Genomic DNA, 24,450 nt, shown 5'->3' with positions numbered 1-24,450 from the left:
TTAAATAATATAAAGGAAAATGTTTTTTTAAGTAGCCGCATGAGCTAGCAAAAAACGTGCACACAACTATTTCGTTAAGTTTGTTAAAAAATAAATTTTTATACATACATATATATACGCATGCAGGTATGGTTATAAATTTAGGTACATTAATTGTTTAAAATATTTCGCATGTTTAATTATTTTGACTGTTCCTGCATTTGCGCAGTTAAGTCAGCATCAACAAGATATTTAATTTTTCCTAATATTTCTTGGTTACATAAATTTTCATATTTTTTATAAAAATTAAAGGTTGCGTCATATAAAGTTTTAAAAGGATTAATATCGTCAAAAAAACCATTTCGATATTCATCGCTACTATAATCTGAACAATCGTCATAGTCATAATAATCATCATCGTCATCATCATCATCTTCATCTTCTTCTTCTTCCTGGTCAGCATTTTGATTAAAATTTCTTCCTAATTTATTTTGAGTTTGATTATCTCCTTGTATTTGTGCCAATTCATCGACATTATCTATAACATGATCTTTAAGCTTAATTTTAAGATCATTTTTTTTTTCTAAAGCTTCAATAGTTTTAATTAATTTAAATGCTTTATCATTAGTAGCATCCTCATTTTCATCAATGTCGATTTCACTATTTTCATCTCCTGATGAAGATTTTGAATCTATTGATTTTTCTGATGAATCATCATTATTTCTATTTATATGATAGTCATTTGCAACATTTGCAATGTTTATTATAAAAGAGTTGACGTCAGGTATGTGCATACTTATATTGGGGTTGTGTATATTTTCAAGTATTGCACTCATAGCTAATACATACATTTTTCGTGTTGAATTAATTTTGACATCACTCATATTTGATAAAAATAGTAATATATAATTTGTTTTATTCATTTTGTTAAAAAAAATAAAGAAACTTTCAGAATTATAAATTATGATTGAATAAAATAATTTTTTAATATATTCAATACTTGTTTTGCTTAATATATCTTCATCATATTCACTGCATAAACTATCAGCCCCATCATTAGCTCCATTATTATCTGCCCCTGATGGTGTTTCTTTTGCTTTTTTCTGACTTAATAATAATGCTTGAACTTGATCATGTTTAAATAGTTTTAATGAAAAAGCTGTTAAAATTGGTTCTATCAATTCATCGATTCCTCGAATTTTTACTGTAGCTTCAAACAAAATATAAAATAATTTGCAACTGCTTTTAATAATTCGTGAATGTAAAGCAAATATACCTAATCTATATATCATATGTGTATATTTCATACAGTATCTTTCGCTATATATATTAACAAAGTATTGGGTTGCTTTCGAAATAATATTGTCAAAAACTCCAAGAGAGAATGATAAGTCAAAAATAAAATCATAAAAATAAGCATCTGTATTTTTTTCGTTTAATATCATATCTGTGCTTAAAGCAAGTTGTGGATTATTTCTAATCATATTTAATTCTTGCAATTTCAAATTATCATCGGTATTGAAATAAAATATATCATATAATTTTTCAAAGCGCATATAAACTTGTTCATCAATATCTAAATAGTATGTTATATTAGTAAGAAGTGATAATGCTTCCTCAAGGTAATCAATAGATGGTGATTTAAATGTTTCATCAACAACAACATATAAATAAGATAAAGTGCTACTATAAATTTGAGCTTTATTACTTTCATTAACGGAATCAAGCAAACTTAAAATAGCAGTTAAAATAGATAAAATAACGGAATTTAAATCTAATTCTTCATTTTCATTTTTTTTATCTTTTTTTTCATCCCCATTTATACTAAACTTTGAATCTTTAAATAGTGAATTATTATCATCTGTTAAGGTATTATTCATTGCATTTCCAGTATTACCATTTCGTAAACTGTTTTCAAATGAGTTTGAAGTTCTACCTCCTTTAGTATTTTCCTCATCTGCTTCTTTCTTATTTATTAGAAAAACAAAACTTGAGCATAGTGCTATAACAACGTCATTAACATATGGTGTTATATAGTCTTTATATGTATAAGCCAAATTATCTAATGTCATAACAATATATTCACATTTAACTTCCTTAATGACATTCAATAATCGCTCGATTAAAATTGGTATGGTTTTTATAATGGCTTCTTTTAATACATAATTTTTTATTTTAAAGAACTTTTTAATATAAGATGCACTAGCTACACGAATTAACAAGCTTGAGCTTTTCATGTGATTTAATATGATTTCATAATTACGTAAAAGCCCATTAACATCTTTAAATTGTTCAATTTTTTTTATAAACGAGCAATATGTTACAATAGATTGATAGCATAATAAATAATTTGGGCTATTTAAATCATTTTCTATATATGTCTTTAAAAATTCTTCTATGTTCATATTTCGTTTTTTATCACATAATCTGTTATATAAGCATTCTAGTATTTTTAGTGCACCATATTTATATTTACAAAATTTGTTTCGTAAAACTTGCTCAAGTTTGTCTGTATCTATAGGGTTGTTATCTGCCCCTTGAGGATTGGCTGGTGAAATTATGCCAGTATTAAGATCATTATATATGGAAGCATAATTTTGGTTATATGCACTGATAACACTTTCGCAAAGCATAAAAAGTTCGGATGTATGTTTTACTCCCCTATACCTAGTGAGATCTTTTATAAAAGAAGTGACACTAACTTTTTTGTCTTCAACGGAATAGCTGTTAAATATATTCATTGTATAATCATATTCATCGTAGAGTATTTTTTCTATATCGTCATCACTATAGCATAATAATGGGAATATAATATTTTTAACCAAAAATTCGATATTATTTTTTATATAATTTTTATATATAACTGCATTTTCAACACCATATGATAAGCCTTGTATAATATATATCAAGCATTCGTCAGTTAAACTTTTTTTATTTCTATCATAAGTTTGCAAAATTATTATAAAATCGTCAAAGAATGGGCATAACCATTTATTTAAAAAGTTTTGACAAAATTTTTCGCTTAAATCATTGTTAAACTTATTGTAATTAGCATTGATATATCTCGATAATAATCTTGTAACAATGTCTAAAACTATTCTCTTGCATTTATATTGTGGTAAGGTTTTTAGATAATTTTCATCATTAATATAGTTTGGTATATTTATTTCATTCTTTAATATATGATCAAATAAACTAAAATAGTTATCCATATACTCCAAAATTATAACCTCTTTAATTAAAAAACTATCATTAACATAGTAATAAATTTTGCATATAATACTTAATATTTCACTCACGTCATTATTATTTATATCTAATGAGCTTAAATCATATAGGCAGTTTATTAATGGATAGAAATATTTATTTAAAATTTCTGTGTATAATTCATAATTCTCTTTTTTTTTTATTTTTAATTTTTTAAATATTAATTTTAAGCAGTATAAACTAACATATAGCTTCCTTACATCCTTTCTTTGATTTATATCATTTAATATATTTTCTAAAATATAAAAATCTTCAGGGAAATTCTTATGGATTAAAATTTTCATAATCTCAAATAATTGAACATATAATTGTTTGTCTTTCATCTCTAAGTATAATAAGCTTTCATAAATATCTTTTATAAGTATACATATCTCTTCTTTTTCTAAACTATCATAATTATTTTTTATACTATTTTTTAAAAATATCGAAGCAGAAATTCTTATACTGTCATCTATTGTGTTTACACTTTTTACTATGTTCAATGTTGTATTGATATATCCCGCTATTTTCGGAACCTGTTTTAAATATTCTTCACATTGAATTCGTCTTGCCCTTGATGTACTTAGGGATCCTTCCAGCATTTCACAAAATGTTCCCACATCCAATACATTTTCCATTCTAAGTGATGTGTAATTTAGAAATTTTAACGTGTAAGAAGAAAAGAGAGGAGTACCTTTTCAATTTTATTGGCTAGCTCCAAAGATAATAATAATATATTATACGATAAAAACGTACAAAAATATAAGGTAAAAGTATATAAATATGTTATATAAATATGCTATTAAAACAAATAAAATGACTATATAAAAGAATATACATGTTCTTAAACATTTATATATCTGTGTCGTATATACATAGATAGGTAAATATTTTTTATATGTATCTATATTTTTATAGCTATTATAATACTTTAATTTTGTGCTATATTTATTTTTAAGTATATTCCAAAATTATTATGTCATTGAAACTTGTTATTTTTACCCATTTTTTTAACTAAGTTTTTTTTTTCCATGCATATAAACGTGTAAACGTATAAGTATGTTTTTATACTTGTTTTTTAGCTAATTCGATAAGCATTTAAATAAACCTTTTTGCGTTTATATATGTTTATATTAATTTGCATGTTTTACATAATTTGAAAATATGATTAATAGGTTTGTGTTTTTTTCATTTATTTCATTATTATATTTTTATGTTTTTTTATGTCAACAATAAATAACGTATAAATTAAAATTTTGTATAATTTTATGTGAACAACTGTAATAGAATATAATACATTATTGCGCATATTTATTTGAATTTGTTTTAAGGTATGGAGGGCGAAAAAAAAACAATATAAGGTCGGTAGGAAAAAACAAGGGCATAAAATACAGAGTCAGATAGTTATATATTATTAAGGATATTTAAAAGAATAATACATGAATTTTTTTTAATTAGGAATTTATAATATATTATATATGTTTTTATTTAATTTCTCCGTGTTTTGTATATTATGTATATATATGCACATGTATTTCAAGTGTGTTTAAAAAAAAATTATTAATTGGGTAATGTATAAAATAACATATAGCTTTATATGTCAATACATATTATGGGCATTCTTAAGTGTAGATATAAAAAATGTAATACTACTCGACACTCTTAAAAAAGTGAAAGGGAAAAAACAAGTACAAACAAGCGAGCATGAAACAATAAGCCAAAGTAAAAAAAAAATATATTTGTTAACGCTTTTTTTATTACAATTATTATATATGTATTGAATATTTTTATAAATAAATATTATGCTAATACCTTAAAAAACTTTATACACCTATTAAAAATGATATAATTTGAACATAATATGGAAAAATTATTTTAAATAAATAAGGGGAAAACAATAAATATATGTACACAAAATAATACACATATAAAATAGGCATTATAACAATTACATAAAAACATTATTAATTGGCATAATCATTACAATTATCATTAAAGTATTTATTTTATTGCATTGTGTGTTATTGTTACAATTATTCGTTATCTCTAATTTTTAAATAGTACAAGTAAAAATGAGTAGGTTTTTTTTTAATACGTTAAACTCTTCGGGCCTTTTTCAAAATTTTAAATTTAAGAGTTCATTTTTAAATAATGGATATTCAATAGCAAGCAGAAATGTAACAATCAACGCTGGAAATACTATTTCAAATAATGGCTTATACAAAAATTATAATTTTCACAGATTTTATCACACCTCACCATTTATGTGTAAAACAATTAATACCCAAAACGTCAATGCTATTCTCAAGGTAAATATATATATTTTTTTTAATAAAAGCATGTTCACACAACATAAAGAGCAAATTATGTGTGTATTATTTTTGGTGTGCATAATAATGAATTGTTTATTTTTTTAATATTATAGAAACTATATGTAGCTTTATTATTATATGTGTAGTCACACAAATGATATGTATTTATCTATTAAGTGTTTGTCTACGGATTTTATAATAATATGCCTTTTAAAAATACATAATGTTTTGGTGCCACATATGCTGTATTAATTTGTGAATACATTTTTTTTAGGACGAAAAAAGTTGCATTAACAGTAAATTAGGTGTTAGACATGATAGTGGTATAGCAAGTTTATCAGCAGCCATTGCATTGATGTCAGTTGGAGGGGTAATAGAGAAATAAATAAAGTGTAAAAATATTTATGTGCATATTACAGCAATAATACTTCCATTTGTTTGCACACACATTATTTGAAAAAATCATTTTTATTTTACATTATTTTTATTGAAAATAAAACTATAGGTTGCTCAAGGTATTGGAAGTTTATTTTCAGCTTTAGTTTTGGGTACTAGCAGAAATCCATCTATAAAGGATGAATTATTTACTTACACTTTAATTGGGATGGGTTTTTTGGAATTTTTAGGTAAATTTTTTTCCATATAATTTGTCTTTCCTTTGCTGTTGCTTCTCTTTACATTATATTATTTTTTTTTTCATTTTTATAGGTATTATTTGTGTTTTAATGAGCGCAGTTTTGCTATATTCATAAAATAATAGAATATGAATTTTTTGCTTTTTAATATGGTACAATTTTTTATTCCCGTAAATAATTAAACCCTAATCTTATATCAAAATAATAAGTTTAATGAAGAGTAGGGAATGTTTTATATATTTAAGAGCATATGCATATATGTTTTTTCATGCTTATAATATTAGCATTCATCCATAAAAATGCATGAAATATATATAGATATACTATCTATTTATTATTTTTATTTTTTTCCTCTATATAATTAATTGTTTTCTGAGAAAACTTTTAATTATATATAGTTTTGTTTAATATTATATACATACTTATAGACATTTTTTTTTATGTTAAGAAAAAAAAGGACACCAAAACAAAATGAAAAGAAATAACAATAATAATAATTATTATAATAGTTAGAATAATAAAAACTTAGACATAATTTAAATGATACTTTAAAAGCATTTTTATAAATATGAAGGTGGTCTACTCACTTTGTTTTTTTTTTCCTTTTTTCTAATCCCTTCATGCAAATTCGAGGGCGATATGTTTTCAGAATTAATGTAAGATATATTATAAAAAACAAATAATATAATAAATAAGTGCACACAAATTATATATATGTTGGCACTAGGTTGGTGTATGCTTGTTTTCTTTAATATAAAGAGCAGTTCGTAGAAACCACAATACATTAATAAAAAAATGGATCGCAAATCTATTGTCCTTGTATTTTCATAAACCTTTAATGGTATATGTTTATATAAGTTTCCTATATTATTTTTTGAACATGTACAACACTAGCGTGAAATATAAAGTCCTTTTACCTCTTTCGTTTGTTTTTAACTAATGCGCATTAAAAATAGAAATAAAAAAGAAAACTGTAATATAAATAATAGAAAAGTGACAGATTTTCTTAAAATGAAATTTTAATTTACACAAAAAAAAATAATTGTTGAACCCCTTCACTCGCTATGTTTTCAAATATAAATATATGATATAAGAAAAAATCGAAAATATTTCTTTATTTCCTTTTTATATGTACAAAGTTGTATGTTCGTTGTGATTAAAAATGTTGATTGGTGGAGTTTCCTTTTTTTCAAGCATTTTTTTATATGCATACAGCCGATTATATACTATTAATATCGTATATATGAAAATCATATCATTTATAATTGTAATTGAGGTAATAATAAAAATTTAAGAAGAATAAAATATAAATTGTGGAAAAATACTAAAAAAAATAATAATATATAAAAATATATGAAAAATATAAAAGTGTATATTATTGTTACGGTTTTAGTGCCCCCTTTTTTTTTCTTTGTGAAAAAATGGAAATTTCTTCAAATATATTCCTATATTTTACGAAATATTAATATTGCCTTTAATATAGAAAGATATGCATTAATTTTAAGGATCGGCTTTTATAATATATGCATGAAAACTTTATAATAATTTATTCATAATATCGCTATGGGAAAAAAGGGAAGCGCCATTTATAATATGTTGCAATAAGAGGATATTAAAATGTTTCGCAATATACTATATATTATTTAATATATAGCTTAAATACATCATATATATTTTTTGTTTATTTGATGGTTTGTATGTATAACATAACGTGCATCATTATCATTGCAGTTGGCTTATTTAAAATAAAAAATATGGATATTAATATAATTAATATATTTAATATTATATTGGTTTTTTATGCAAAGCAAATTTAATTAAAAATGTATGAACATGAAATTTTATAATAATTAAAATTAAAAAAAAAATATTTTTTTACATTTATTCTCATTAGAAAATAAATAAAATATTTTACAAAATTATTAAATAAATATTAAATATTATTATAGTGATTTTTTCACAAACAAATTATTATATCTAAACTAACCTTTTTTTAATTGATATATTTTCCATTTTTTATAATAAAACAATGGGCTGTATACAAAACGTTCACCCCAAAAAATACGGTCAAGGATCAAGGCAATGGTAATATAATATCATTTACTGCTTTTAAAATTCATGAATTACAAACCTATTTTATTTATTTATATTTATATATATATATTTATGCGTGGAAATAGTATACATATATTTACTATGTGTTAAATAAGCGAGTGGGGAAATATATAGAGAATGTATGTTGACTCATTTGAATATTAATATAAGTGGCATTTTATGTATATGCATTAATTTGTGGATATATAAATATAGATATAATAATGTACAAATATATAAGTATCCTTACATATATATATAAGATCCTTTTATGGATATATACAAGTTTTCGTATTATATAATAATGTTTTATATATAGTATTTTTCCATCTATAAATATTGCATATGCATTTAATGAGGCATATCATTATGCCTTTATATAAAAATACATAATAACTTTTATATATGAGTGGATGCATATATGTACAGTTGTATATATGAATTTTTTATTTCCTTTTTTTTTATTATAGCCGAGTATGCTCCAACAGGCACGCCATCATAAGAAAATATAACATCAACATATGTAGACAATGCTTTAGAGAAAGAGCTGATATAATTGGATTTAAAAAGGTTTGTACATTTTTTATATTTAAAAATAATTTAATATTTTATTAATTTTTCACTGAGGTTATATATATATTTTTTTTTTGATTATTCCTATTTACAGTATAGATAAAAGGACAAATCCTAACAACCATATTAATGAAGGAAAATTACTAACCATATCTATCATTCGATGCTGCTTTTTAATAATTAATACTTAATTTTAAAAATAGAGAAAATGTAAGGCAATCATTCTGAATTTTACAAAAAGAAAAGAAATAATGAAGAAATGATTAAACACGAATATGACAATTTAAATTTTGATTTCCTAGTATATATGTTTACAAATAGATATAGAGAGCAAGTGGATATATGAACTAAAACATTTGAAAGAAACAAATTTTTGGAAGTATTGTAATTAATTTTTTTTATTCAAAAATTATGTATTAAAAAAAAAAATATTTATATATATGCATGTATTATATATGTGTATTTTTGTAAATTGATACGAAGCTACATGATAATGCCTTTTTATCATATATGTTTTATTATTCCCTATATATTTGTTAAACGAACACAAACACATAAATACATATATTAATAAATACACTGTATATTATATATACCATTATAGTCTGCCCTCATTGTATTTTTATAAGCCCCATTTTATTATAAAAGTGGGTCAAAAGGTTTATTAATTTTTTTATAATATTGAATTGGTGAAAAAAAATGGAAATAAAATATATCTTAAAATGGCAATTGTCTGATAATAAATTGCTATTGATATTTTCGTTAATTCTTATTAATTTATTATGTTATACTCAATTTTGTTGAAAAATATAGTTTACATAAATTAGGGTATTATATATAGATAATGAAAACAAAATAAATGTTAGAAAGTAAGCAAATATGGAAGCGGTAAAGGAAATAACATAATGGCTGGTAAATGTGTATATGCTAATATATGTAAAGCAGAATTAAATAGCTTTCATCATATTTTTCTTCTTTTTAAGAAACATTTTTATAAGGTATAATTTTCGAATTATAAAAATTAATAAAATTTTTCATCAATCAAAGATAAACGAATGTAGTATAAATTATAGAATAATTTTTTTCTATATTGGAATATTACTATTTTTAATTTCTATATCCATATGTATGTCGTATTTGCAAAATATATGTGCATATAAAGAGAAAAAAACACTACTAATATTACTCATAAAATATTTAATTTTTGCTTGATAAAATACAACATACAAAGTAGAAAAAATAAAGAATATGAATTTGGATATATTCATATTTATATATGTGTGTTGTAAGAGAATTAGAATATAGGGATGTATTATATTAAAAAATGGATTTTTTTTTGACGAAATCAGATATATAATATGGTTTAACTAGAGATATAACCATTTTCAGTCATTTGAATTTTCCATTTATTTTTTTTATTTTTCAAAATTTAAAAACACATAGCAATGAGTAGGTTAATATTTATGAAATTGTAAGGCTGATAAAATGATGAAAAATTGGTACTTTAGGCAGATAATAAATCAGCAAAATGTAACACTTTGTAAAAATTTGAAATCAAGTCTTTTCAAAACAAAGATATTAAGAAATATATCAATTGTACGACGAGTACGAAAAAGAAATATCCAAGCAAATATAAACGGTGATGGAAATTTCGAAATAAATAACGGAAGGAAAGGACAAGACCCAATCAAAGGGGGTATTAAAAATACAAACAAATCAATACTTAGGGAAAAGCGTGAAAAAATAAAAGATGATTTATATAAAAATAGTTTTTTAGATTATAATTTTAAAATAAATATATATTTAAAGCTTAATGAGTTAAAAATATATAACCCAACAGAAATTCAAAAAAATGTAATTCCGTTGTTGCTACAAGGAAAGGAAGAAAAAGAACTTACAAAAAATCAAAATGAAATGGATGTAATGCCTTCACAAAGCTTATATAAAACTATTTTAAAAAATAGAGCATATGTTAATAACTATTTAAAATCGAATTCATATATTAGTACTGATTTTTATGATTTAGAAAAGTACAAATGTGTTAATATATATGAAGATGATAGACATGCAAATAGCAAATATGATAAATTTGAAAATAACAAAATAAATACAACAAAGGATAATAAAAATGCATCAAAATGTTTTAATGATATATATGTTATTGTTAGTCCAGATAATAGCGGTAAAACACTGAGTTATTTTCTTCCTATTATTGATAATTTTTATAAGAATAATGAAAATATTATGACAAATTTGTCTAATTTTTATAACTTTTTAAATAAATATAATTACAAAAAATACCGAAATAAACTATTCCGTAAAAAAGAAAAATTAAGATACCTTAAAAATAAAGAAAATTTATTTTTTAATATATCTTATGAAAAATTTAAAATAAAAAATAGATATATATATATGAGAAGATATAACAATTTCAATGTCAGTAATAGTTATATTAATAATAAAAAAAATAATAAGCTTAATAGTTTAAAACATAAAAAAAACATTTCTTTTCCATATGCCATTATATTGACAAATACTAGAGAAGCAGCTTGTGAACTTTTTTCATTTTTAAAATCCTTTGATATAAATATCGAGCTTTTAGCTGGTGGTTATGGAAATAAAAAAAAGTCTATCAAAAAATTTCATGTCCAATCCTTTCATTCTAACAAGAAAGAGACAACACATTTTTGTGATAACGACGATATGTCTAATAAAAACTTAGACAGCTGTTTCAACACAGAATCTCAATTTATTAGTTCCAATAATTTTTTGAAAAATATAAAAAGTAATTCTCAAAAAAAAAAGAATGTTGTAAATTACAACATCGATATTTTAATAGGAACACCTGATAAAATTTTTGAAAAATTAGATAATGCTAAAAATAAACATTTGTATAATTTAAAATTTTTAAAATATTTAGTAGTAGAAGAATCTGAAACATTGTGTAATCCTTTTAATGAAAAAAAACTTCAACTTATATTTAACCATGTTAAAAATTACACAAATATGTATTATTTTAAGAGACCTGCATTATTAAATCAGGGTGGGACTCATAATGATACTGAACATGAAGAAAAAAAAGAAACACAAAAGTTAGAAGATGAAGAAAAGACGGATAAAATAAATACTAGAAAGAGGAGTAATAATACTATTAAAGAATTGAATAAAAAATATGCTAGTATTACTGAAGAAGCTAATGAAAATGATCAAGATGATGAATCCGAAATTGAGGATGAAAAAAATAATAGTTCCAGTATTAGCAATGAAGAGATAGACAATTCTCGTGATGAAACTAAATCCGTAAAGACAATAAATAAAAATGAAAATATAATAAAAAAAATTGAAAGTATTGAAAATACAAAAAATACAATAAGTTCAAATATTCCTATTACAATATTTGTATCAGCAACAAAAACATTTTGTATAAGTGAATTTTTGAGCAACAATATTAGAAGTAAATATGTGCAACAAATAATTAATTTGAATAGCCATGATATTCGTAGTGAAATAAAGCATGTTTTTATTAATAGCAAAAGTAAGGAGAAAGTTTCTTTACTTCTCGAAATGCTTAGCAATAAAGAGTTGAAAAGAAAAGAAGGAAATAATAATAGTCAAAGATCGGAAAATAGAGGTGTAAAGGGTAATTCACATATTTTTTTGAACAAATATGTGATATTTTGTAATACTCGAAAAAGTGTAATGAATTTAAAAGATATATTATCCGAATTAAAATATAAAGTCAGTTGTATTCATAATGAAATGAATTATAAAGACAGGAGTCAAAATTATAGAGATTTTAAAAAAAGCAAAACAAATATATTAATATGTACAAACATACTAAGTAGAGGTGTACAATTTGAAAATTGTGAAATTATAAATTATGATATTGGTAATAATATAAATGATTATATTTATAAATCGAGCAAAGTCAACTTAAACAAATTTAATAACACAAGTAATTCATTAACATCTTTTTTTAATAAAAAAAATACAAGTCTAGTAAATGATATTATAGAAAAAACTGTTGATAAAAAACAAATCGTTTTTCAAAATTTAAATAAAAAGGTTAGTAAAATGCTTAATATACATAATAAATATTATGATATTATAAAGAAAAAGAAAAAATATCAAAAGAGAGGTGGAAGAAAAGCATTAAATATGGCACCTAGAAGAAATTGTCTCAGTAAAAAAAATAAAATTTTGTCAAAAAAATTATATTTTTATCATAAAATGGGTATTGAGCGAAAGAGACTCATAAAAAAAGGGATACTTAAGTCTCACGAAAAAATACCGCGGTATCCAAATAGAAAAGCAGATATATACGATAGCAATGAATATAATACTGTAACCAAATTAGAAGATGGATCATTACAAATATTAAGGAAAAAGAGAAAATCGAAAAAACCTACAAATGATGAACAAGGAAGTTATGACCAAGAAACTATCGTTTTGGACAATATGCCAACTTATGAGGATGAGGGAAAAATAAAGGAAAAAAAACATCAAAAAAAAACATATTTCTAGAAATTTCGATTTTATAATATGAATGTATATCCTTTTTTGTTTAAAACTGAAAAAGGTGTATACCAAATTTTGTATTTTTTTAATTTTAAACCTTTTTTTGGTAAATTATGAGCCGTGCATCAGTTGGAGTGAAAATAAGTAAAAGACTATTTGTTTGGTTACCCCATATATTTGACGCTCCACATTTTTGTTATTTTATTTATTTTTATCATGTATATATAAATAATTTACATAATTTACTATGCATAATGCATTTATGCCTATTTTCCCATTCCCTTTGTTTATTTTGAAAAATTTATGACTTTCATTTTATGGAAAAAGATATAATGTATACATATATTTAAATTACATTATTGTAATAGATAATTTGTAAGTTTCGTCTTAAAGTTCATTTATTACTTTAATCTCATTTTTCATTGTAAACTTATGCATTAATTGTTTTATATTTTTTTAAGTATATTATTTTTAATCTGCTAACTACCCAACAATACAAATAAATCAGTGATATAGAATGAGGCTATGTCGTTCATCAAGCAGTATACACACATATATATGTGTATATGCAATTTGAATGTAAATACGATTTCCTCAATTCATATCGCAAGTATAAAATATAATTTTTTAACATATGAATATTATCTTATCTGTGCGATGGAGCAACATGGTCATATGCATATGTGATATTCAAGGGTTTTTAAAAAAATATTAAAGTATGGAATTCAAACTAAGAATATGATATTAAAAAGTAGGTGATATATTTATATATATTCATGTTTATGGGCCATATATTGTAAGAAAGTAAAACTGAGCCCTCAAATGAATGTGACTAACCAAGAATATATACACGTATTTTACACCCTTTTACTGCCTTTTTATTTGTATATAAAAAACAATGTAAAGAATAAAAAATAAATTTGATTTTTATACTACATAGGCATGTGATCGTATACATGGGAATAGAGATAAAAAAATATGCCCCAAAAGTAAAAATAGAAAATTAATGTGTTAATAATAATTTGGTATTATAAAAACTTTTATTATATGAAAATTATAAATGAAATTTGTTTATTTTAAATACCATTTTTTTATTTTAAAAAAAACATAAAAATTAATATTATAGCTTAAATTGTGAAATTATATATGCATAAGCTTAAAAAATATAAGTGATAAATATATGGGAAAATATATACAAAATATATCACATTTATATATATGCGTATTAAATTGTATAGCTAATTTTTTTTTTCGTCTTGCATTGAGATATCTATTGAATGATATGCAAAAAAAATATATACACAAAGAAAATAATAATAATAAAGCAAAAACAAAATATTTGAAAAATAATAATACTAACAAACTGAAAGTTATATTATTTCCACAAAAAGCAAATAAATATGAAAATAAAAAATCATTATTATATATATTTTTTAACAATTGTTTTTAATATATATTAAATTTTGTTATTATTATAGCTTTTGAATTTTCTTATGAATATAACAATTTTTGATGATTTTCTTTATTTATTAATTATATACTATTTATTATACAAAAATATTTGTATTCTTAATGTGATTATATAATATATATATGATTATATTCCCTTGCTTATGTTTCTCATACGTATGGAGTACTCCTATGCCATTTATATATGCAAACGATAGAGAATTTGAGCATAGGATTAAAAGAAGTAGTTATATATTTGTTACACTAAAATATTTAAATGTGCAATAATGATATATTTATGTATATAACAAAAAATAAATAACATATGCCTATAGCATATAATAATATATATGTATATATACATGTGTCATAAATAGTTACTTGTATGAGGTATACATTTATTTACCCCCAAAATTAACACAACTTCACATTTATATATGCATTTATATATATAATTTTTAAAACGATAAAGTTAAAGAAGGCAATTAATTTGTCATAACTTTATAGCTGGAATATACTATTCTACTGACAACAAAAACAAAAATTAAAAAAAAATCACAATTACTGTTAATCGATCAAAGACGATTTAAACATGATTAAAATGATTCAAAATAAGTGCAAGACAAGAGAAAAAGTATGATTGTGTATGATTCATTATTTTAATTTATTTTTAATTTATATATATAGGATAAGTTATCCACTGCTATATATATGTACATATGTATGCTTGTGTGCATAATAATTTATATGGCGTAAATACGTTAGCAGATTTCCTTTGCTAAAAAATATTATACAATACATATACTCAAAAAAAATGTTTTGTTTATATGAATACATGATTATATGTGCAAATACATGAAAATTTTTTAAAGACGATAAAAAAAAAGTGAATACGGTGATAATATTGTGTGTTCTATTGTTTATTCTAGTGTTACTACATTATTATTTTTAGTCAGAGCGTACTTATTTATGTATTTTATGGCCATGTAAAATAGAAATAAAAAAATAATAAAATTGGTATTATTATCTCTGGAAGATTGACCTATTTTTGCCTTCTACTATGCATATGTTTCCTTGACTATCAGGAATCCTGCTTGAATTGGGCTTATTTTTATTTTATTGAATTTTTTATTTGTTTTTTTTCAAGTCATTTGTTCTTATATAAACCAATTCAATACTGATGAATGCAAATAATACAGAAGGAAGATATTTGTTAATAATATATGAAAAAGTATTTAAAATAATTTATACAAAGCATTTAAAAGGCAATAAAGATGAGATCTCTAAAACCCCATGCTTGTTTATTTACCGAGAGACTGGGAAGTGCTCCGAAAAGTTAATATATAAAGATAGTATTCGAAAAAACAGTAAAAAGTTTGGTACGCTATTAAATGAATTAATAGTTGATAATATAATAGGTACAATAGAAGTCCATAACGAATTATTTTTATTTGTTTGTGAAAAATGGAAATTGTTATGTAAATTTTTTTATTTAAATAAATATAGAAATATATATAAAATTGAAAGGGTGCAATATATACCATATAATATAAATCTCTTCTCTATGAATACAACAATAAATAATTTCCTTAATATTGATGATAATTCAACGAGTTTTTTTATTAACAGTTCAAAAAATAATGAAGATATAAATAAGAAATTTGAAGTTGTAAATTCGGACCAGGTGAAGGATATATATGCTAATATTAAAGGTTTAGATGAAAATCAAAAGAATTTACAAAATAGGAGAGGAGATACTAACAATGATGGAAAATACGAGAGTGACTCATTAAGTACTTCAAATAGAATAAATAATAATGAAATAAAATTAGACAAATTTGAAAATAGCGGAATTATAATTGCAAATGAAGAACCAACTAACCCTTATCGTTTTAGTAATGATATATATAAAATAGACGATCAAAATATATGTAATAAATATTTTATGGATAAAATAAATAAATCTAATGATGATATAAATAATAAGAATAAAATAGAATATATTGAAAATTTAGAAATTGTAGAAAACACTACTGAACGAAAAATATACGGCAATAACTATGAAGATAATCAAAATAATTTTAGTAAAAAAGAAGAAAAAAATAAGAAGCTGCTAAACTTTAATACAGCAAAAAAATGGTTAACAAATCAGTTTAATAATAAAAATATACTGAACATAATTTCAGATATAACGAATTATGACAATAAAAATATGAGTGGAATTGAAAAGGCTCCCTTGGGAGTTCAACAAGAAGGTAATAATGAAAACCAACTTAATACTAACCAAACAAATTCACAAAAAATGAGCACAAGTACACACATTCTTGATGATAATGCAATGTTACTTGATCTTATGAATGACAAAAATGAATATAATTTAGTAAATGAAAATACGTGGAATAATAATATGGGAATAGAACCAAATGATGCCAATGTCAAATGTTTTGATATTAATGAGTATGAATATGTATATGATACTAACAAGAAAAATGATTTAAATTATGATAATGAAATAAAAAATGACAAAAAAAAAAATGGTGATTCGAACATATTGATCGATCTAGATGATGATAAGACTCATGAAACTTGTTTTAACGAAAATAAGGGTGATGAAAAAGAGCATAAAAATCTTATACCCTCATTTAATGATGAGGGAAAAAATGAAAATATAATCGACAAGCCATACGATACTAATAGTGTTGAGGACACCCAAAAAAGTAGTGAAAAACAAAACAAATGCAAAGGTGGTGAAAGTGTTAAAACTGTTAATGGGGATATTAAAGATTTGATAAACACCTATTATTTTAATGCTAGTAATTATGATGATATTGACAAAAGAGATCCATATTTTATGGATATTAAAAGTGAAAATACAGAACATATGAAAAATGAAGAAGATAAATTAATTTTAAAAATGGATATCCCAAAGATATTAAAAATGATTCAAAAAATATTATGTACACATATGTATTATTCATACGATTTTGATCTAACTCAGTGTATTCAAAAAAAAAGAAGAAAAAATATTGAAGAGAAAGAGAGGGCTCCTTTATTACATCATTATTCTTCCTTAAATATAAGAAAAAGTTTTTTAAAAATATGTGAAAAAAAGTTTATATGGAACTATCAAATGATTAAAAAAATAAAAAGCAGATGTAAAATTGATGATAATTGGTTTTGCCCAGTTATTCAAGGTTATATATCTTATACATCTATCGAAATGAATAAAAAACGTGTAGAACTATTTTTAATAAGTCGAAGATCTTCGATGTTAGGAGGTACAAGATTTAATAAAAGAGGTATAAATGATGATGGACATGTAGCTAATTTTGTTGAATCAGAACAAATTATTAGAATTGATAATAGAGATAATATGACATACAGAAGCCGATTCGATAAGGTCGATGTGGATAGTTATGTTAAAAAAAATGACGGGCCTAAAGATAATCAAAATGATGAAGTAAAAATGAATAAGATATCCAGCCCAAAAGGAATAGATGCAAAAAAATATGAAGGAAAAGAAATTGAAATGAAGTGTTTTAATAATTCCCTAATTGATAATAGTAACAATCAGGAAATTATCAGCAAAAGCGATATAAGCGAAAGGGAAATGAAACCTGCAAGAATGAGCATATGCAGAAATATTATAAATAAGCATATATATAAAAAACCTATCGAAATAGATAGAAATAAATGTATAAACAATCTTTTGAATTTTGAAAATCGGATTATTTCGTTAGTTCAAATAAGAGGTTCAATACCATTATTTTGGAAACAACATTCTATGTCATCCCATGTGAATATTGAAAGATCATCGTTACTAAGTATTAAAGCATTTAAAGAGCATAACAAAAAATTAATACATAATTATGGTAATAATATATATTATATAAATTTATTAAGTCAAAATAAAAATAATGAAAAAAAATTAACAAAAAAATTAATTGAATTAATGAATTGTGTTAAAAAAGATGATACTTATAAAGAAAAAGATTTTCTAAATTATATAGAATATGATTTTCATATTTCAGTTAAAAATAAAAGTTTTGATGATGCAATGGATAGTTTTATAAATAATGTTTTATTAAAACAAATAAAAAATGTTTCATTTTTTGTTGAACCAGTAAATAATGAAAATAGTAGGAATCAAAAAAGTACAGATACTTGTAGTAAACCTAATGAATCATATATTTTTCAAGATGGCGTTTTTCGAACGAATTGTTTGGATTGTTTAGATAGAACAAATGTTTTTCAATACTACTATTCTTTGTTTTTTATTTTATATATTTTAAATGTTTCGAAAAATGATAAATTCTTAAAGCCTGTTAAAAAATCAAGTATTAATTTTCCAAAAAATGCAAGTAGTATATTTAGTAACAATGAATTGGTAACTATATTAAGTTCAATGGAGATGGATAATTACTTGATTGAACCAACAGACAGAATTCCATCAGATAAATTGTATGAATATAACAGCAATGCATATTCTTCGGGTCATGGCTCAAGCCAATTGAATAGTACCAATAATTCTAATTTAAGTAATAGTGGTGTAGCTAAAAAAAAAAACAATAACGAAAGTAGTGGCCATAGTGCTGTTAGCTTTTTATTAGAAAGATTTAATTATATTAGCACAGGAGGATCAAATAATGAAAATTCCAATAAAGGAAATGAAGAAAATAAAAATCAAAACAATACAAATTTAAGTCCTGCAAATATGAATGATACATATAATGTAGCAAACCGAATTGATAAAGGATATAGAGCAGAACAAAATGATGAATATGTATATGTATTAAAACATTTATTTAAAAAGATGTGGGTGGAAAATGGTGATATTATAAGTACACATTATACGGGTACAGGTAGCGTTTTTTCGTCTCAAATAAATGTTGGTCGATCATCAATTACTACTAATATTGATCATGCTATTAAATCAATTGAAAGATTTTATCAAAATAATTTTGAAGATAATTTTAGGCAAGAATGTATAGACATAATTTTATGTGTAGGTAAATATAGTAATAAAAATAAAAGAAGAAATTATTTAATTGGAGGAGATTATAATTATTTATTAAATTATAATAATTTTATAAATATGGATAATTTTATCAAGTTATGTAATAAAAATCCATATTTTTCTATTCCTCATTTGTATCAAAGCATGAATAATAATAAAGATAAAAGTCAAATTAATGGCATAACTGAAAATTCGAATAAATCCATTAATAGCGATGGTTATATATCTCTAAAGGCAAAAATAGGAGGCCTTTTAAAAAGCAAATTTGATAAAACTAAGAAAAAACGAAGATTTAGAATTCGATTATCTGAACGATTAAGAAGAAAGTATTATTCAAAATCGATTAAATCGATTCAGAATAGGAATAAAGACAAAAGTGATAGCAATTCTAAAAGTGATGAAAAATGGTTATTAAAAAATAATACTCCTAAAGACACTGAATTGGGAAAAAGAAATAAGCTTAATGAAAAAACCAATGGTGCAAATAATGTTTTAATAAGAGAAGGAAAGAAAAAGACACATAAAAAAAGTGCATTAAGTAGTGGAACTAGTATTATTAAAAAAGAAAATGAGCAACATGATGATGAAAAGCTAAACCACACAATTGTGAAAAAAAATGAAAAACGTAAGAAAAATGTAAATCATAGTAATAACAATATAGGTGGTAATAATAATAAAACAGGAAAGGAAAGAAAAAAACACAAAAGCAATTTAATATATGTAAAAAATTTATATAAAAAAAGGAATTTTATATATAGTTTGAAGAATAAAAATAAATTTGGAGATTTACTAAGTCATGATTTGATAAATCAATATTATATGAATAATGAAGATTCAAAATTTACGCAAAATCATATAAAAAGTAAAAATAAAAATTACAACTATGAAGAAAAAATAATCAAATTATGGACAGGAACATGGAATTTATGTGGAAGTGATATATATGAATTAAATGATATATCTTCATGGTTACATGAAAATAATGAATATGTTGATATGTATGTATTTTGCTTTCAAGAGGTTGTTGAATTAACTGGATTTAGAATTTTAATGAACATGAAAGATACATTTAGGGAAAAAAAAATAGAACAAAAAATTACACAAACTTTAGCAGAAATTTCACAAAGACAAAAAGAAATGTATTTAAAAAGTCAAGGCCATCATAATGAAAGTTATTTTATAGATGAAAATACTTCAAAAAATGAAAACAATACAGAATCAAACAAGGATTATTTTTACGATAGCTATATAAAAGAGGATAGAAAACTTAAACATAACGAAACAAATGAAAACGATAAAAATGATGACAATTTAGATATTCTTGATATATCTAAAAGTGCATTTTTAAATAGTTGTTTTAATAATTTAAATAAGGAAAATAACGAAGGCAATAATAATGATAATAATTCATATAATATGAACAATAATAAAAATTATGAATTTCCAAATGATTATAATTTTGTCGATAGTGATTTGATTTCTAAAGAGAATAAAAGTGATCATGTTGGTAGCGGTAATTTGAAAGGAGATAATAATTTTCTTAAGCATGATGAAAATAATACATTTTTAACACAAAGCTTAAAAGGAAGTGGCACAAGATTTAGTCGTAGTGTAAATGAAATATTTGAGGATAATTCCTCATTAGGTTTAACCAAAGATATAGATATTTTAAACTCTGATAAAAATGATAGCAATTTTTTTAGTAATAATGAAAATTTAACTAATTATAAGGGCTCACAAAGTAGTAGTATATATACTAATGCCCAAGGAGAATTTGGAACAAATAATAATAAGCTCGATAAGGAAATGAATGTATTTAAAAGCTATAAACAAAATGATGAGGATATAACAAAATCAAGTGCTAATAGTAGGTTTGTAAATGTCAATCACAATTTTGATGATAATAAAAAAATGTGTATAAACAGAAATATGAATACCAATGATAGTTGCAGCAATATAAAAAATACATGTAGTGGCAAAGATTCTAGCCAAATGGGAAAACAACATGATATGAAAAAAGGTAGTAACACAAGTAGTAATATCAGAAAAAATAATGATATGAAACATGAGAAGTTTGCAAAAAATAGCCAAAATTGTAATAATAACAATAATAATAAATACTTTTTTAATCTAAAAAAATTTAAATATGTAAAATTAAAATCAGTATCCATGATAGGATTATTTATCATAATTTTTATTGATGAAGGTTTAGTTGATCATATAAGAGAACTTGATGTTTGCAAAGTAAAAGTTGGGTTAAAGGGGAATACAGGTAATAAAGGAAGTGTATCTGTTAAATTTAGATTGGGCTTTAATTCATTTTGCTTTAACAACGTTCATTTGGCACCAGGACAAACTAACATTTTTGAAAGGAATAGTCAAATGCAAAGTATATTAAGTAATAGTTTTCAAAGCAATAGTTTTCAAACCCAAGAATTAAATAATATATTTAATTTTGATTATTTTTTTGCTTGTGGGGACTTTAACTTTAGAATTAATAAAAATCAGGAAGAAGTTTTTAAACTCATTTCAAATAAAAATATTACCCAATTGTTGAATTATGACCAATTTATATATAATAAGATTTATAATATTTTACCCTTTTGTTTATTTTATGAAAGCCAAATTACATTTAACCCAACTTACAAATATAAAAAAAATTCAAACATATATGATGTTAGAAGAATCCCAGCATGGTATGATTTCCTCGCATGCACAATTAAACAAAATTTTATATTTATTTGTAATTTTTTTACACTTGTTTATATTTTTTTCTCATTTTTTTACACTTATTTATATTTTTTTCACTTTTTTTAGGTGCGACCGAGTATTGCTTAGTGGAAAATTAATACAGTTGTCTGAATTGGAGAAAAAAAGAAAGGAATTTATAGATACTAAAATGAAATGCGAGCAGGATAGCCCAGATAATAATATAGAGAATAGTATTAGCAAAATTTTGACTAACAAAGAGGTGAATAATGATAACGAAATTAATGATTTTTATTATAATGATAGAATATATTTCAAACATATGAATTATAAGACCCATAATAATTTCTTTTCAAGTGACCATAAGCCTGTTAGTGCAATTATAGAATTAAAAGTTTTTTTTGATAAAAAAGATATTGAATATAAATCGAATAGTTCATATAGTATTACAGGAAATAGCGAGTTCAATCGTTTCACCAAAAATTCTAGCAACACAAGTAATAGCAGTAATAATAAAAATAATAATTTGCTAGATTATTTTTTCCCAAACAATTATGGTATAAGCAAATATACTAGCTATCCAATATCACAAATTTTAAATTACTCTAATAATAATAATAATAACAGTAATAATAATAGTAATAATGATAGCAAATCAAAAAGTGAGGTGAATGAAAATAGTTTTCAACAAACTCCTATTTCCAAAACCGATCCAATTGACGAATATACCATTTTCAAATAACGATAATGATTTTTAATTTATCGAAAAAATAAACTAACCAAAGGAAATAGAACAAAATAAATAATAATTATGCATTTAATGAATGTCTGTAATGTACTATATATATATGCAGAACAGTAATCGAGGGCATGTACATACCGCAAATGCATAATTATGTATGGATGTGCACACAAGACTTATTCATATACATCTCTTTTCTTTTTTATGTAAAATTAATTTGTATCATTTCTCGTTTTCTTATTTTTTTCTCAATATGTTCACGTTTAATTTGTTAATTACATATTTGTGTGGTTGAATTTTTATTGTATTATTATGTTTTCCTACACATGTATATGATGAGAGTTTTTTTCTTTTGTACATATATATTAATTTACATACCGCAAAAAAAAAAGAGAAAAATAGTTAAACATACATAATGAATAATTAATTTATTATATTTTTTACATAAAGATATAAGCATTCGATTTATTGCTTAAATATTAGTATTTTTATGTTATGAATGTATTTCAATAGTTATGTGTATAATGTGCTTATATTTCCTCATTAACTCTAATATTTTTTTTGTTGTAAAAACAAAAAATGGATTTTCAAAATAAATTAAGAGAAAAAAATGCATATATAATTAAAAAATAATAGGCTTGTTAGCAAATTTCTAAAAGAGGTTAAGAGCTTGTTTTGCTTCATCCACATTCAGAAAGTGTGTAAGTAAATATATGTCTGTGTATAAGCATTGAAACTATTTGAAGGCTATGTTGAATGTGTTCCATACTATTTATAGATTGAATATGTAGATATAAAATTAATAAATTGTTATAAATAAAATTTATATAAAAATGTGTGGTAAAATATGTTTTAGTTGCATGGGGTTGTTTTAAATAAGGCTCTTATTTTTACATAAGCACATGTTACTAAATAAATATTTATTTATATTTATGCTAATGTGATTTTATTTTTTAGCACATTTTTAAATACACAAAATTATCCATAATTGATTTTTTTATGTATATAGAAAATTATAATTACATTCCAGTTAATATGATTATTCATCCAAATTTTCAAAGAAAAAGAATTGAAAAATATAATATTTTTTTAAAATAAAAGTGTATAAATACATTACGGAGATATATTTTTAAAAATTTATATTAACATTTAGTGCTAAGCACACCCTTAACCTTT

At 22.8% G+C, this 24,450-nt stretch overlaps 5 protein-coding genes across 5 annotated transcripts; 4 read left to right on the top strand and 1 right to left on the bottom strand.

Annotated features, from left to right (window-relative positions):
- Positions 1 to 179: 179 nt before the first annotated feature.
- On the bottom strand, positions 180 to 3,863 carry PVVCY_1000490 (importin-7, putative; the record flags this gene model as incomplete). Its single annotated transcript, XM_008625506.2, has 1 exon — positions 180 to 3,863. One exon carries the CDS (start codon positions 3,861 to 3,863, stop codon positions 180 to 182), a length of 3,684 nt encoding a protein of 1,227 aa, XP_008623728.2.
- Positions 3,864 to 5,297: 1,434 nt separating this feature from the next.
- Positions 5,298 to 6,289, top strand: PVVCY_1000480 (ATP synthase subunit C, putative; the record flags this gene model as incomplete). The annotated part of the gene is made up of 4 exons (XM_037634405.1): positions 5,298 to 5,534; positions 5,812 to 5,907; positions 6,043 to 6,163; positions 6,246 to 6,289. 4 exons carry the CDS (start codon positions 5,298 to 5,300, stop codon positions 6,287 to 6,289), a joined length of 498 nt encoding a protein of 165 aa, XP_037490504.1.
- A 1,912-nt stretch (positions 6,290 to 8,201) lies between these two features.
- PVVCY_1000470 (40S ribosomal protein S29, putative) lies at positions 8,202 to 8,942 on the top strand (the record flags this gene model as incomplete). The annotated part of the gene is made up of 3 exons (XM_037634404.1): positions 8,202 to 8,257; positions 8,737 to 8,836; positions 8,934 to 8,942. The coding sequence occupies 3 exons, from the start codon at positions 8,202 to 8,204 to the stop codon at positions 8,940 to 8,942; spliced, it is 165 nt and encodes a 54-aa protein (XP_037490503.1).
- A 1,382-nt stretch (positions 8,943 to 10,324) lies between these two features.
- On the top strand, positions 10,325 to 13,363 carry PVVCY_1000460 (RNA helicase, putative; the record flags this gene model as incomplete). Its single annotated transcript, XM_008625504.2, has 1 exon — positions 10,325 to 13,363. One exon carries the CDS (start codon positions 10,325 to 10,327, stop codon positions 13,361 to 13,363), a length of 3,039 nt encoding a protein of 1,012 aa, XP_008623726.2.
- Positions 13,364 to 15,986: 2,623 nt separating this feature from the next.
- On the top strand, positions 15,987 to 23,274 carry PVVCY_1000450 (inositol-phosphate phosphatase, putative; the record flags this gene model as incomplete). The annotated part of the gene is made up of 2 exons (XM_008625503.2): positions 15,987 to 22,519; positions 22,641 to 23,274. 2 exons carry the CDS (start codon positions 15,987 to 15,989, stop codon positions 23,272 to 23,274), a joined length of 7,167 nt encoding a protein of 2,388 aa, XP_008623725.2.
- Between the last annotated feature and the right edge of the window lie 1,176 nt (positions 23,275 to 24,450).

This window comes from Plasmodium vinckei (genome assembly GCF_900681995.1).
Source record: "Plasmodium vinckei vinckei genome assembly, chromosome: PVVCY_10".
NCBI lineage: Eukaryota > Apicomplexa > Aconoidasida > Haemosporida > Plasmodiidae > Plasmodium > Plasmodium vinckei.
This window is presented reverse-complemented; position numbering and strand designations above follow the sequence as displayed.